This window comes from Xiphophorus maculatus, chromosome 8 (assembly GCF_002775205.1).
Source record: "Xiphophorus maculatus strain JP 163 A chromosome 8, X_maculatus-5.0-male, whole genome shotgun sequence".
Lineage (NCBI taxonomy): Eukaryota > Metazoa > Chordata > Actinopteri > Cyprinodontiformes > Poeciliidae > Xiphophorus > Xiphophorus maculatus.
The window spans coordinates 27,493,895-27,509,605 of NC_036450.1; the positions used below are offsets into that span (position 1 = coordinate 27,493,895).

The 15,711-nt window shown below is 38.4% G+C and overlaps 1 protein-coding gene across 2 annotated transcripts in view; it reads right to left on the bottom strand.

Moving 5' to 3' along the window:
- Positions 1 to 908: 908 nt before the first annotated feature.
- Positions 909 to 15,711, bottom strand: part of LOC102221076 (LIM homeobox transcription factor 1-beta) — a 42,743-nt gene continuing 27,940 nt past the window's right edge. Inside the window, exons 4-9 of one of the 2 annotated variants that reach the window (XM_023337829.1) lie at positions 8,917 to 9,152; positions 8,579 to 8,754; positions 7,046 to 7,123; positions 6,364 to 6,430; positions 3,183 to 3,347; positions 909 to 1,914 (exon numbers count right to left, since the gene is read on the bottom strand). In XM_023337829.1, the coding sequence (XP_023193597.1) occupies positions 1,835 to 1,914; positions 3,183 to 3,347; positions 6,364 to 6,430; positions 7,046 to 7,123; positions 8,579 to 8,754; positions 8,917 to 9,152 (802 nt within the window). In that variant the 3' untranslated portion in view covers positions 909 to 1,834. Of the gene's footprint in view, positions 1,993 to 3,182; positions 3,348 to 6,363; positions 6,431 to 7,045; positions 7,124 to 8,578; positions 8,755 to 8,916; positions 9,153 to 15,711 lie in introns of both variants that reach the window. The other variant, XM_023337828.1, reaches the window with a different exon arrangement.

Genomic DNA, 15,711 nt, shown 5'->3' on the forward strand with positions numbered 1-15,711 from the left:
TTGGTCAACTATGGTTATTGCACTGGGAATAAATGACTTCTTATAGATGTCTGAGCTCAGAAGGTTCAGAAGTTCAAATTGATAAAAAAAAAAGAGGATGGATGCTTTCTTCTGAAATATTCTTTGCCATCTTCCATGTTCTTTCAGCAAACAGTTGAGACATACGTTTTTGTACTTTCACCACTATTTACCTGCTATAGAAGCACTTAAAAGTTTGTCTTTTATTCTGCAGCTCATGTGACCAGCCAAGGAGATGAAAAGTTAAATCACTCTCAAAAGTTGCCTTGTAGACAACCTCTAGTCTGATATCCTCAAGACCATTAAGGTTTCTTGAAAGATAAAATCTCTGTGAGCATTTCTTAAAAAATAGTTAATGTTTTCAACAAAGGTGAGCTGACTGTCTGGGAATGACCCAAGGTATTTAAAATTGGTCACTTTAAATTGGTCACCTTCTTATATTATATTGTGGTCTTTTAATTATCTCTACGTCCTTAAGAAAATTAAAAATAAAGTATTGTGTTTTATTAGAGAAATATCTTTTATGGTCCCAGTAATAAAAAAGACTTTGTGGTATCCTGATTTAGTTGTGTTACCAACCCCACACCATTAGAGGTAGTAGATATAGACCAGGGGTGCGTGCCCAAAGTTGGTCCACAAGAGCCGGAATCCTGCATGTTTTAGTTCTCTCCCTGGTTTAATGATGGCTCATTAGAAGGCCTACTGTTGTCCAGATGAACACAGAGGTATTTATATTCCTCAGCCACCTCCACTTCTCCCATGATGGAAATAGGGTTTGATCTAACCCTGTTTTTCCTGAAACCTACAATCAATATTTTAAAGTGTAGCATCACTTTATTTTTAAAATTTCCAGTGATAATTTTGACATTTTAATGAAATCACAAGATTGTAGAAGAATGCATTGTTTATTTAAGGTATCAACATTTGTTGAGTCTTTTAAAACGCATTATTGTCTTAAAATTAGAAAATAAATAGCAATGCAACAGCAGTTTTCTCAGACAATACAACTGTCCAAATACTTATAGGAATAAAAGGAGTTTCGGACTTCTGGTGTACAACAAACCTTCATCATTTAAAAGATAGATATTTACATTTGATGCCCTTTTAAATGTAACATGGATGCTGGTGAGAGATAAATAGTTGTCCATTTTAAAGGGCAATTCTGGGTGTTCTTCAGGGCAGTGGTCCCCAACCCACGGGCTGCGGAGCGGTACCTGTCCGTGGATCAATTGGTACCGGGCTGAGCAAGAAATAATTAAATACTTCCGTTTTATGTATTGAGTCAGGAGAATCTATTATTTTGAAAATCCTTTTACCGGATTCTGTCGGTTATGTCTTGAGCGCCAACATTGAGTCCACAAGCAGCAGAATGATGTAGAAACAGCAGCAACAGCATCGGTGTCGGTCCTCAGCGAGTCCTCAGCAAATTTGCGAAGTCTTGACCGGTCCGCGGTACTTAAAAGGTTGGGGACCACCGCTTTAGGGTGTAGATTACATTTCACACATACATACAAGAACAGATCCAGATAGACTTGACGGTTCGCAAAAATCATGTCAGTAGAATTATATTTACTAATAGTTACCTTCTTATATGAAATGTCCTTAGAATAAAACAATTTCTGATAGATCTGGGATCTCTTTACACATGCTGACTGACAAAAGTTTGAACATGTTTGAAAGTATTTATTTATTTATTTATTGCTGCATTAAATTCCCCAAATCAAACACAATCAGTCAATTTGATTTTTAACTTTGCCTATTTGTGAACAGTTTGGAAAATATTTATTCAGCAGCATGAGACAATGATGGCCAGGTCTCAGGAAGCAAAGTAGGAGCTGTGCATGGAGTAAAGGCTGTCTATTGGGCTTCCTGTTTGTGCCTGTAGGAAGCCTCCACCTGGAAAGGCAACAAAGGACTCACTTAAACTTGTCATAGAGGTGTCACTGTCATTGTCATGGAAAATGGAATCCATACCTAGGCAAAGGAGAAATAACAGAAAAGTGAAAAATAAAGCAAGACAGCATGTACAGCAGCCCAAAATAGCAAACACTTTCCTTTCTTTATTTTGACAGTTCAATATTAAATGTGTTTTAGCAACAAAATAGTAATGGTGGACAGGTTGTCTTCCATCACAACTCTGGGATTTCATGCTGGATGTGGAAATGACCTTAGTAAGTCACTGTAAACCTTGCCCTATATATTCTAATGAGTGAAGGAAGGAAGAAATGAAGCATCTGCAAAAACAGTGCAAATACATACAGATAAACTAGACCAGCACCTACATAAAACACATGTTAGTAATACTCTGTGTTTTTACAAAGTACAGTACAATTGGATGGTTTGGTTAGAGCTAAGTCACGGTATTGTGTTAACGGTTGTTGATTTTTTGATGTGTAGGGGATCAATCACATCTCTTCATAGAAAAAGCTGCAGTGTATAACTTTCATAATGAATGTTTTTCTCACATTTGTTAAAACTGTCGTGACAGACTAGCATGAGACAGATAATCTGTGAAAAAAATCAACCTCCTCCCAGTGCTATGATAGAAAACTGCAGAGAAGCACCGCTCCATGCCAGAAACAACCAATCAGAGCCAGGAAGTGTCTCAGTGCTGTAAATCATGCTTATGTACGGACTGCACAATGTTATGATGGCACATACACAGGAAAATTGTGTATGTGCCATCATCGGTGGCCATGCTAACTAGGTGAACTTCAAATAGGTTAATGAGAAAATAACATTACATAAAAATACAACATCTCAAGACAGGAAGGTAAAGATTGAGCACAAATTAGTTATCCAAATGCAAGAAAAAACCTTCCAAATTGGCTAAGAAAAACAGTCAATGTATTGGAGAGGGCACACCAAAGACCATAGAATATTTCAGGGCTGCACTAAAAATGTGTCAAAAAAATCTGCTACACCAGATTTGTCAGAAGAAGTGGACCAAAATTTCAGCAAGCTATTGTAAGAAGCTTGTAGAAGGATAACCAGAAATTTTGACTTAAATCAGCTTGTTTAAAAGTAATTATAACACGTTAGGGAAAATTAAGTTAACTTTTGAAAAGAAAGATGGAAAAAAATGTCTCTTGAAATCTAAAGAAATCAGAAAATGCAGAATAAGAACTTTAAAACATGTTGCAGCAGCTGAACATGATGCTAACCGTAGGGATTCATGTGGTCACCAGGCATTTGAGGTGGAGTGAGGCCCTGCTGGAGGCAGTCTATGTTGTACCCACAATGCTCTATGGTCACCAACTGGGGCTGGGTTGGAGGCAGAGACCCTGTGAAGGTGCTGAGCAGACCATCCATACAGCCAGATATTACTTCTGAAAAAGTGAAAAGCAAATAGAGTTTTCTCAGCTCAACTTTTGTACATTACGTGAGTTCTTCTGTTCATACATTGTGTGGTTGTTTTATGAATATGAAAACACATTCCTAAATATGGGTTATATTTTTATAGTTCACTCTCTACATTTAATTCCCTTACTGGAATTCTTTTTTACCCTCAAGTTGATTTCTTTCATGCTTTGTTGCTTTAAAGCTATAGTATGTAACTTTTATAAAAAAAATATATGCTTTTTACATATTTGTTAAAATTGCAGTCATGACAGCATAATGTGAGACAGGTAATCTGTTAAAAACATCAACCTCCTCGACCTTCTCCCAGTGCTACTATTGCAGTCTGCAAAAATGCGTCTTTCTTGTGTCAGAAACATCCAATCAAAGCCAGGAGGAAGGTCTTGGAACTGTCAGTCATGCTTTGGTAAGAGCTGCTAAATGTGCTAATGGCAGAGAAACAATTTGTCACAAAAGGAAAACTACTGTATATTTCCTCCATGATAACTAGTCTGAGCATTTGTGTCAAGCTTTGTTATCAGGAAGAAGCTGTAGCACAGCAGAAAGAAATGGGTAGGAGGTGAGCAGCTCATACACAAACCTGATCGATAGTGCTAAGACCCACCTCTGATTGGCTATTTCTGACTGATCTGTGTATTTCAGCACTTAGCACTGGAAGAAGGCAGAGGAGGTAAATTTTTTCAGAGATTATCTGTCTCATAATATACTGTCACGACATAGTGACATTTATAGTAACTCCATGCAACACTCCAGAAATATTTAACAAAAATGTGATATTGATAAGCAGACAGGTAACCTTTTCTAGTATGAAACACGGCTTTACATTGGGGTGAAAGTCTGGACTGTGTTTCCAGTTCATGTAGGAAAATTATGTCCAAAATTCCCTCAATAATTTTTTGTCATCGGAGCTCAGTAATTTATGACATTTTCCTCGTGTGAGAAATCATTTACCTGCTTGTTTAAAAATGGAGAAACTTCTCCTTACATCATTAAGGTAAAACAATTCACTGCAAGTTTATGGCAACTGTTTATACTCATAGGCTGCATATTCCAATGTAGGCATTTTTCTGATGCCAGACTTAAAAGAAAAAATACAGTGCAAAAAATCAGCAACAATATTGGTTAATTTAAGATGCTTTAATAAACTGCAATGCTAAACTGAAAGGCTAAAAAAGGAAAGTAAGTGTCGAGTTACAATGTACTATTGTTAACTTAATAACTCATAATGAGTGCCATTATAGAATTGAGATATCTTTTTTTTCTCCCAAAATGTGTTTATGCTTTAACTTGAGGTACAAGGTAAAGGCAATATAACAATTACAACAGCATACTACTAACATACCAACAAAAGTGGGCTAGAACACACCCAATTATACAGACATGTATACACATGCATGAAGTGGATAAGGTCAAAGTGACCATACTATGGTAGTGGACAGAAACAAGTACATTAACAAAATATATAAATCTCTCTGCCTCAATCCACACACACATACACACAAGACAAAAAAAAAAGTCAGGTGTCAGGGCATACTTCTGTCAATATATCAATTTGACAAATGTGACTCAAAAAAGAAGATGAAAGAGAAATAAATATTGATAAGAATAATAATCACTAGGGTGCTGTGGTGGCGCAGCGGTTTAGCACAACCCACATAAGGAGGCCAGACGTGCTTTAGTAAGTGCGATACAGAAGTTTGCATTGAATTAAGTTATGTCTGGCACAAATACAGAAGATTTGTGTCCAAAGTCCTCCTCCCAAAGTGATCTAAAGGAATTCAGTGCTTGTGGAAATAAAAATAGCACCTTTCAATTTGACAGTTGGTTTTAGAAAAATATCTAAAGGTCAATCCCTGGGAAGGTTGAGAAAACTTGAAAAGGTAGACTGGGCAAAACTACGCACCTGCAAGTATCTAAAAAATTGATGGCGTGGGAATAATCGAGATGTCTTGATGCAAAGTTGAAGTTGGCAAAACATGAGAAATTGTCTCTCAAACATGTTGCACAAAACTTTCATTGGGATTTCTGTAGAGGATATTATTGACGAAACAATATTATAAAGAAGATGCTCAGAGTTTATAGGAAGATGAATTTAGCTAGATCCAATTGCAGCTAAAGGTGTTTTACTTAGTTTTGACATTGGGGGCTGGTTATAAATGCCAAATAGGTCTTTTTCGGACTGTTTGCAACTAAAAATAAAAAGTTAAAATAAAATCATCTTCTTCATACTTTTCTAAAAATGCAGTGCTTTGTGTTGATCTATAACATAAACCCCCAATAAAATATATCTCATCTTGGAGATAAAATATGAAATCATTCATGGTTAACTTTCGGAAGTTAAAAATATATTTACTGCAAATAACATAACTACATAACCTATATAATTCTCATATAAATTTGAAATAAAATGTTATATCCATTTTTAGTTAAGAATTTACAAGTCAAAGCATACAGTAGATGTATTGTCTAAACTGAATGGTTGTCTTAACTTAAGGATGGCTGACCATCATCAATGTTTCCATGGATTTTCCAGTTTATTCTAGCATCAACCTCAAACATTTCCCATTTGCTGATTTGCTTAGCTCATTTGGTTATCAGCAGCAGTTTCCACTGTAATAAACCAAATGAGCTGTTCTGCCAATATTGACATGCTGCAAATCCCAGAGCAGATAGAAGCTGTACTTGCCAAAGCAGTGAGACACTTATCTAAACTGTCTGCTCATATCCGCTGCAAGACCACAGTGGCAATTAGCCCACACTATAGTAAGCAAGCTCTACTGATAAAATCAGGGCTTCCACTTTATAACAGTGCAGTCAGAAAAATTCATATTCCCCAGCATGGATGATACTCTGATATCAGAACATATGATTATTTTTAATTAGACAACTGGGAGTGCACCATTGTTCTTTTAATAAACTTAATAATTTGTACTGTAATTTATAACTACTGTTATACATATTCACAATCACTAATAGTAAACTTACCTGGGCCCAGTCTTTGACTGCTGTGTTGCTCCTGCTGTTGCTGCTGTCTGCGTGCTAACTTCTTCATCTGTAAGTCAATAAACATAAACCGGTGTGTGAACTTTTAAATTGAATTTGAATTGAATTGAATCAGTCTAAATTATAAAGCTTAAGAAAAAAGTATCTAGTGAGCTTTTTTCTTAAATTGCTGAATCAATTTGGTCTTTGCCAATTATAGAAAGAAGCACATAAATATCACAAATGATTGTGAAATGCTTAAAATTGTGAGACTAAAACCAACAAGCAATTTAAGACTCATGCTGACGGACTGGTTGCTGATTGGGGTAAAAAACCTTTTGGCTGGCCAAACTTTGGCAAGCCTGTTCGCCCAAATACGAGCAAACAGAGCAAATGGCAGATTAGAAATGCTTAATCTACTGGATTTAACTGATACAGATCTGATTCAGACATTTAAGCACTTTTGGCAAAAGGCAGAAGGAATAATTTTTAATGAGAGATGTGGGAAAGCTTGGTCATACAACATGCAAATAAGGATCTAGTATCTGACATAAAGAAATAACAGAATAATTGAGCTTGTTTTAATCAACTTTGCATCTTAACATTACTACTACTACAGACATGAGAACAGCAGTATACATGCATAATGTGGTTCTAGAGGTTGTTTCAGGTACACGTTGCTGACCTTTGCCCTTTGGTTTTGGAACCACACCTGGACCACACGAACACTTAGCCCGGTCTCTGCTGCCAGGGTTTCTCTGACCTGGAAGATCAAACTTATTAGTATTTTTTGTGCATGTCAATTATACATGGAATTATGTTGTAACCTCCCAAGCTCTCCATAATACAAGAAAGCATATTGAAATCTTTGGGTTAGTTGCTTGGAAGAGCAGTATAAACGTCAGCTCTTTAAAGCTCCAGTACCAGTGCTATGCAAACACAACAAACGCAGAAAAAATTACTAAATTTCAACTACTTTACTATAAAAGCCTAGAAGAAATTACAAATCAATCAAGCTCAAGTTCCTGCTGTCTTGGTATCACAACCATACATTTTCTTAAGGGAGTCCCGCCTGTCATTGCATCTGTTCTGATTCAAATAGTAAATTCATCCCTCTCATCAGGTGCTGCCCCTCAGGTTTAAAAAACAGCAGCTATCAAACCACTGATAAAAAAAGAACAATCTGGACAAATCACTACTGCAGAATTACAGGCCAATCTCCAACCTTCCATTCATCAGCAAAATGATTGAAAATGCTGTTTCAGCAGTTAAGTTGTTTCTTAACTTTAACCAACCGTTTTGATATGTTTCTGTCTGGTTTCAAGGCTCACACAGTACAGAGAGTGGCCTATTCATAGAGATCAATGACATTCACATAAATACAGACTTGGAAGAACTGTGGTTTTGCTGGACCTTAGTGTTGACCATGACATGTTACTAAAACGACTGGAGAGTCGGCTCGGACTATCCAGTCCAGTACTTAACTGGTTTGAATCTTACATAAAGAACCATTTCAATAGGAAATGTCTAATCGAAGCAGACAGAAATCACAAATCTGAATACAAGGACCTCTTTTATTCAGTATCTATATGCTCCCTCTAGCTCAGGTTATAACAAGAAATAAGATTAGCTACCACAACTACGCAGATGATACACAGCTCTACAATACAGTGTCACCAGGTGACTCTGAACCCATCCGTGCACTGAACAGATGCTTAAAACATGGATGTGCCATAACTTTCTCCAGTTGAACAGAAACAAAACTGAAGTTATTATCTTTGGACCTAAAGAGGAACAATATAGAGTTATAGATCTAGAGTCAACACACAGCTTCAGTTATTACAGCTGGAAACTAGCAGTCAGACTTGAATTCTGGGAGTAGATATTACAAAAGATGCATACCCTGGCTTTAAGATTACAATATCACATCAGAACAGTACAAAAAACATTTTTAATACAGAAATGTTAGTCTAAGGATATGTTTAATACCCTTTTTAAAAGTTAATTTCAATCTGACAAATAACCCTCAATAGAACACATGTTCTAATTTACTTTGGGAATACCAAACATGTGTGTAATACGTATAGCCAATGTATACTAGCTTCAGAAGTGTTACTTTAGTTAAAGCATCCAATGACTGGTTCTAAGGAGAACTTTCAGGTAGAAAAGCATGACTGTGAGAGGCATATTTTCTTTTACTGCCTGATAATTTGCTTACCTTTCTGCAGGGCTTGGAGGAAACCTCAAACGAAGCCTTAAAGGCACGTCTCTGCTGCGTGGTGAGAATGGTGCGCGGCCGTTTAGGACGCAGAGGATCTTTGCTGTCATCAATCCTTTTCTCTGCTGTAATAAATTTTTCTGACTTTACATCTGAAGTCTCATCCTCACTCTTTTCTGTGAGTGAACACATAACAGATCACACCTTACACCTTTTTTCATTCTAATGCTTTTTAACTTGCATGGTAGAATTCAACATGAACAGAAATAAATGTGAAGAGTAACACAATGGGATATACAGTGGAAAGCACCAAATTAAGAGGAAACCCCTAGTTATACCTAAATCTGAACTGTCCGGGCTCATGGTCCTCAGCAGGTCTCTTTCTTTCACATAGTCAGCCTTACACAGCAGCTGTTGACCAGCCTTCAGCACAAACTCGTCTCCTTTGCTCAGCCGGCGCTCACAGACACTGCAGCAGAAGCAGCTGAGGTGGTAAACACTCTGCACAGCTCGCATTACAAACTCTGTTGGAGCGATTTTCTCCAGACAGCCACTGCACTTGGTGGAAAATAATCTGAGGATAGAAAATTGAGAGAATACTTAGAATTGAATTGATTTTAATTAACATCGTTATGGGAGTTTAACCTGATATCTAAATGATTTGGCACAAGCAAGTCAGCAAATATCACAACCAAAGGATTTGGATAAAAAAAGAAAATAGCAAATATAGTAGAGCCAATACCATGCCCTAGTGTACTGTATGCCCTGATCAGTCATAATATTATGACCACTGATAAGGTAAGTGAGTGATCATCCCACAGTGCAAAGTTTTGAAGACAGATTTGCATCCAGTTTATCCAGACAATAATTTAGCAATTGAAACTCAACCTAAAGGGTTTTGCAGACAGACCCCTACTTCTACTCCTACTTGATTATGAGCATGATATGCACTGTATCTTATAACTGTCCCATAAAAATTAAGAACTGGAAAAGAAGCAAGATGTCAGAGCATAATGGTCCACTACTTAGAATGATTCATTGTTTTCTAGTTATCTACAGACAAATGCTTAAATGTTGTAGTGCAGCAGGCCTTCTCACAGACTTAACTCAGTAGAGAAAAAGTTTTCCAAATACAAAACACCACGACAAGACATATCTGAAGAATCAAGATTGTTTCTTATATTGAAAGAATGAATTTATATTATGAATTACAATAATCCAATCGAGATGGATAATTCCTTCAAAATCTTTAAAACAAAAATAAGATTTCACCTTTGCTAAAATCCATAAGTGTAAAAAGCTGGATTTAACAACAGAACTAACTTGTCTGTCAAATTTTAAACAGCTATCAAAGATCAAACCAAGATTCCTGGTTGAAGTCCGACAAAACGGAGATAAAGCATCAAGTATCAAGTCTGAATTTTTTGTGTGAAGGTTTTGACCAAGTAATATGACTTGAGTTTTACTATGATTGAGGTGAAGAAAATTTTATTCCATCCATGATTTAACTTCAGCTAAATAATCTATTAATAGCTGTAGAGATTCATTTTTTACCATTTAGTAGTTTTATGGGCATATAAATCTGGACGTCATCCGCAAAGCAATAAAACGAAATGTTGAATTTTTTAAAAATCTGACCAAGAGGCAATAAATATAAAATAAACAAAATAGGACCTAAAATTGAGCCTTGGGGGACGCCATACTTTAAAGGTTTGACCCCAGAACAACTTTAGTTAAGACGGACTGAGAAAGTTCTGTTTACTAAATATAATTTAAAGCATTCCAAAACTGAGCCTCTTAGGCCAGCACAATGTTTTAATCTAAATAAAAGAATCTCATGATCTACAGCACAGGTGTCAAACTCCAGTCCTCGAGGGCCGCTGTCCTGCAGTTTTTAGATGTGCCACAGATACAAAACACTGGAATCAAATGGCTTAATTACCTCCTCCTTGTGTAGGTTAGTTCTCCAGAGCCTTAATGACCTAATTATTCTGTGCAGGTGTGGTGCAGCAGAGGCTCATCTAAAAGTTGCAGGACTGCGGCCCTTGAGGACTGGAGTTTGACACCCCTGATCTACAGTATCAAATGCATCACTCAGATCTAAAAGTAATGAAACAGCAACATTGCCTGAATCTACTGTTAAAAAAAGATCATTATACACTCGAAGCAAAGCTGTTTCAATATGTTGAGTACCTTTATACCCAGACTGAAATTTCTCAGTTATATTATAATCTTTTAAAAAGCTGAATAAAAACTTGAATCAGTTTTTACTCCAGACTTCACCTAGAGTGCCAAGGTCCTTTATCGAGGACCTTGGATTAAAAAGGGAGTTTAGATATGGGCCTAAAACTTTCTAATTTTAAAGATTTTGAATCTAGATTAGGTTTTTTAAGAAGGGGCACATTTGAGAATTGATGGGATGCAACCTGACTGCAGCAATGTATTTATCACTATTAAGATGTAAGGACCAGAGGTAACAAAAATGTCTTTTATCAGATGGGTAGGAAGACAGTCCCAGGGATAATTTGATGGCCGCAGATGTTTAATTACTGAGGTTATTTCATCTAGTGAAACTGGCTGAAAATGAGTCATAAGACAAGTCAGATATAAAATGTCATTTCCTCTCATGCTATAGCAGTACAGAAATCCCCACTTTTATAAAACGTTTTTATATACAGCACAGAACAATTCAAAAACAATTATTGAAAAGTCCATTTATTTCAGGATCTTTATTACTAAGTGAAACACATGTAGATTAATTACACACAGATGAATTAATTATGATCATTTCCCATCTAAAGCTAATAGAAACATAACATTCAAAATTAGAATATTACCTTTGACCAATAAAAGAAACATTTTTAATACAGGAATGAAGCCTTAAAAAGAAAAAAGAAAAGTATGTCTAATTTCTGCTAAAAATCTGTTTTTCAAAAGTACATTTAATTTTTTACATTTCAAAAAAAAAAAAAAAAGAAAAGTATATTTAACTCCTGCTAAAAGGTTGTTTTTAAAAAATACATTTCATCTGACAAATGAGCCTCATCAGAACGCATATTCTAACTTATTGAATATGACTAAATATGCTAGGCAGCAGGGGAGCTTTCCAAAATGGAACAGCCAGAGTTCAGGGAGTCATTAAGGAGTGACTGTTCTGGAAGCCAGCCCAGGCCCAACAGCCAGCTGTGATCTTGTGAGCCACAGTGTGGCTCACAAGATCTCTATAACAGAGATCTTGTGGTGGAGGAAGAAAAATATCTGGCAGGACTTAATAGAGGTGTGGTGCAGTTGTGCAGAGACAACTACCTCTGCATCAATGTGAAGAAGACCAAGGAGATGATGGTGGATGTTAGAAGGGACAATGATCCTCTTCATCCTCTGTACATCGGGGCATCAGCTGTGGAGGTAGTCTCCAGCTACAGCAACCTATGTGTACATATATCCAGTGACTTCACCTGGAATGCCAACACTTCCTGGCTGGTCAGCAAGACTTCCTGAGAAGCTTCTATCACGGTGTGGTGGAGTGTTCTCTGCTGCGTACTAATTAGGAGCTTCGTACTAGTATTATACAGATCAGTCACGTAACAAAAGACTATTATTTGTTCCATATCTTAAACTTTATTTTTTGCAACTCAGAGAAAATTGTTCTTTTTGAGAATAAAAATACCCATTTATTTGAAGTTCTGTGTGCTCTATTAATCCCAGCTATATATAGCTGGGAATAATATATATACACGTATATATATACACTGCTCAAAAAAATAAAGGGAACACTCAAATAACACATCCTAGATCTGAATGAAAGAAATATTCTCATTGAATACTTTGTTCTGTACAAAGTTGAATGTGCTGACAACAAAATCACACAAAAATCATCAATGGAAATCAAATTTATTAACCAATGGAGGCCTGGATTTGGAGCCACACACAAAATTAAAGTGAAATAACACTACACGCTGATCCAACTTTAATGTAATGTCCTTAAATCAAGTCAAAATGAGGCTCAGTACTGTGTGTGGCCTCCACGTGCCTGTATGACCTCCCTACAACGCCTGGGCATGCTCCTGATGAGGTGGCGGATGGTCTCCTGAGGGATCTCCTCCCAGACCTGGACTAAAGCATCTGTGGTGCAACGTGACGTTGGTGGATGGAGCGAGACATGATGTCCCAGATGTGCTCAATCGGATTCAGGTCTGGGGAACGGGCTGGCCAGTCCATAGCTTCAATGCCTTCATCTTGCAGGAACTGCTGACACACTCCAGCCACATGAGGTCTAGCATTGTCCTGCATTAGGAGGAACCCAGGGCCAACCGCACCAGCATATGGTCTCACAAGGGGTCTGAGGATCTCATCTCGGTACCTAATGGCAGTCAGGCTACCTCTGGCGAGCACATGGAGGGCTGTGCGGCCCTCCAAAGAAATGCCACCCCACACCATTACTGACCCACTGCCAAACCGGTCATGCTGAAGGATGTTGCAGGCAGCAGACCGCTCTCCACGGCGTCTCCAGACTCTGTCACGTCTGTCACATGTGCTCAGTGTGAACCTGCTTTCATCTGTGAAGAGCACAAGGCGCCAGTGGCGAATTTGCCAATCCTGGTGTTCTCTGGCAAATGCCAAGCGTCCTGCACGGTTTTGGGCTGTGAGCACAACCCCCATCTGTGGACGTGGATGTTAGAAGGGACAATGATCCTCTTCATCCTCTGTACATCGGGGCATCAGCTGTGGAGGTAGTCTCCAGCTACAGCAACCTATGTGTACATATATCCAGTGACTTCACCTGGAATGCCAACACTTCCTGGCTGGTCAGCAAGACTTCCTGAGAAGCTTCTATCACGGAGTGTTCTCTGCTGCGTACTAATTAGGAGCTTCGTACTAGTATTATACAGATCAGTCAAACCGGTCACCCACTGCCAAACCGGTCATGCTGAAGGATGTTGCAGGCAGCAGACCGCTCTCCACGGCGTCTCCAGACTCTGTCACGTCTGTCACATGTGCTCAGTGTGAACCTGCTTTCATCTGTGAAGAGCACAAGGCGCCAGTGGCGAATTTGCCAATCCTGGTGTTCTCTGGCAAATGCCAAGCGTCCTGCACGGTTTTGGGCTGTGAGCACAACCCCCATCTGTGGACGTCGGGCCCTCATACCATCCTCATGGAGTCGGTTTCTAACCGTTTGTGCAGACACATGCAAATTTGTGGCCTGCTGGAGGTCATTTTGCAGGGCTCTGGCAGTGCTCCTCCTGTTCCTTCTTGCACAAAGGCGGAGGTAGCGGTCCTGCTGCTGGGTTGTTGCCCTCCTACGGCCTCCTCCACGTCTCCTGGTGTACTGGCCTGTCTCCTGGTAGCGCCTCCAGCTTCTGGACACTACGCTGACAGACACAGCAAACCTTCTTGCCACAGCTCGCATTGATGTGCCATCCTGGATGAGCTGCACTACCTGAGCCACTTGTATGGGTTGTGGAGTCCGTCTCATGCTACCGCGAGTGTGAAAGCACCACCAACATTCAAAACTGACCAAAACATCAGCCAGACAGCATAGGTACTGAGAAGTGGTCTGTGGTCCCAACTGCAGAACCACTCCTTTATTGAGTGTGTCTTGCTAATTGCCAATAATTTCCACCTGTTGTCTATTCCATTTGCACAACAGCAGGTGAAATTGATTGTCAATCAGTGTTGCTTCCTAAGTGGACAGTTTGATTTCACAGAAGTTTGATTTACTTGGCGTTATATTGTGTTAAGTGTTACCTTTATTTTTTTGAGCAGTGTAGATAGATAGATAGATAGATAGATAGATAGATAGATAGATAGATAGATAGATAGACAGACAGACAGACAGACAGACAGACAGACAGACAGACAGACAGACAGACAGACAGACAGACAGACAGACAGACAGGTAGATAGATAGATAGATAGATAGATAGATAGATAGATAGATAGATAGATAGATAGATAGATAGATAGATAGATAGATAGATAGATAGATAGATAGATAGATAGATAGATAGATAGATAGATAGATAGAGAGAGAGAGAGAGAGAGAGAGAGAGAGAGAGAGAGAGAGAGAGAGAATTTTGTAATCTGGAACCTGAGTCCAAATTTCATACCACAAATAAGCCAAGCTGGTATGAGAATAAAGAAATCCCAATTGGCAAGAAATAAAAAAGTGGGAGATGAGATTAACTGAATTCAAAATCAAAGTGGTCAAGAGATACTGAGAGAAGAAGATAAGTGGGGAAACCACTACCAGATACAATCCATTTACATTCTTTGCTGTTTGAGGCACAGTCTGGATTTTCCATTTCAGCTGAACCACAAACTGTTGTAGGTAACCTAGAATAAGTGGAAAGGAAATCTACTTCTTAGAAGAAAAGTTAAAGGAACATGGTACAAAAAATATACAAAAACTGTTAACTGTTTTGTGCCAGACTAAATTATAGAAGTGCTGATGGTGAGTAGAAAGTATCAGAGGCAGTTCCTTGCTGAATCTTGGGATGAGAGTGGAAGGAGGAAGGAGCTGACTGGGAGGGAAGTACACAAGGGCTCTGTTTGAACAGCTGCACTGCTCCTCTTCAAGTCATACTTCACTCCTCTCTTCAGCAGATTTCTTCCTGTTACTAACTTATTTCAACTTACTCAAAAACAACCTTAAAATTTAGCTGTGGACCCCAGATATGTCGTCTGCTATCAGAGAGTGTTCAGTATGGAGAAACAGACTGATTATGAGTTCAATCACAATCAGTGCCAGGAACACATGTGGTACATTTTGAAGCTGAATGATCTAGCAGCGCTGCTAGCAGCTCGTTGCTCTTAACAGAGCAGCCAAGGATCAGGTATTAGAAAACCTAAAGACTTTCCTGTCTCAGAAGAGGCTCTGGCTCCACCAGATCACCAACCAGTTCTGAGGATGAACCTCCACATCGTCTTCATGCTGTAAGTCTTTTTTTTTCTCTTACTGAGCAGCTAGCTACAGTTTTAACAGCAAACACTAAGTGCTTAATAAACATGATTTGACTTAAAAAAGTAATTGGACAGAATTTATTCCCCTTGTTAATCTACTATTTCTCTTTCATACATTTTATTCATTGTTAGCTTTCAGGGCCCTGTGATGGACTGGTGACCTGTCCAAGGTG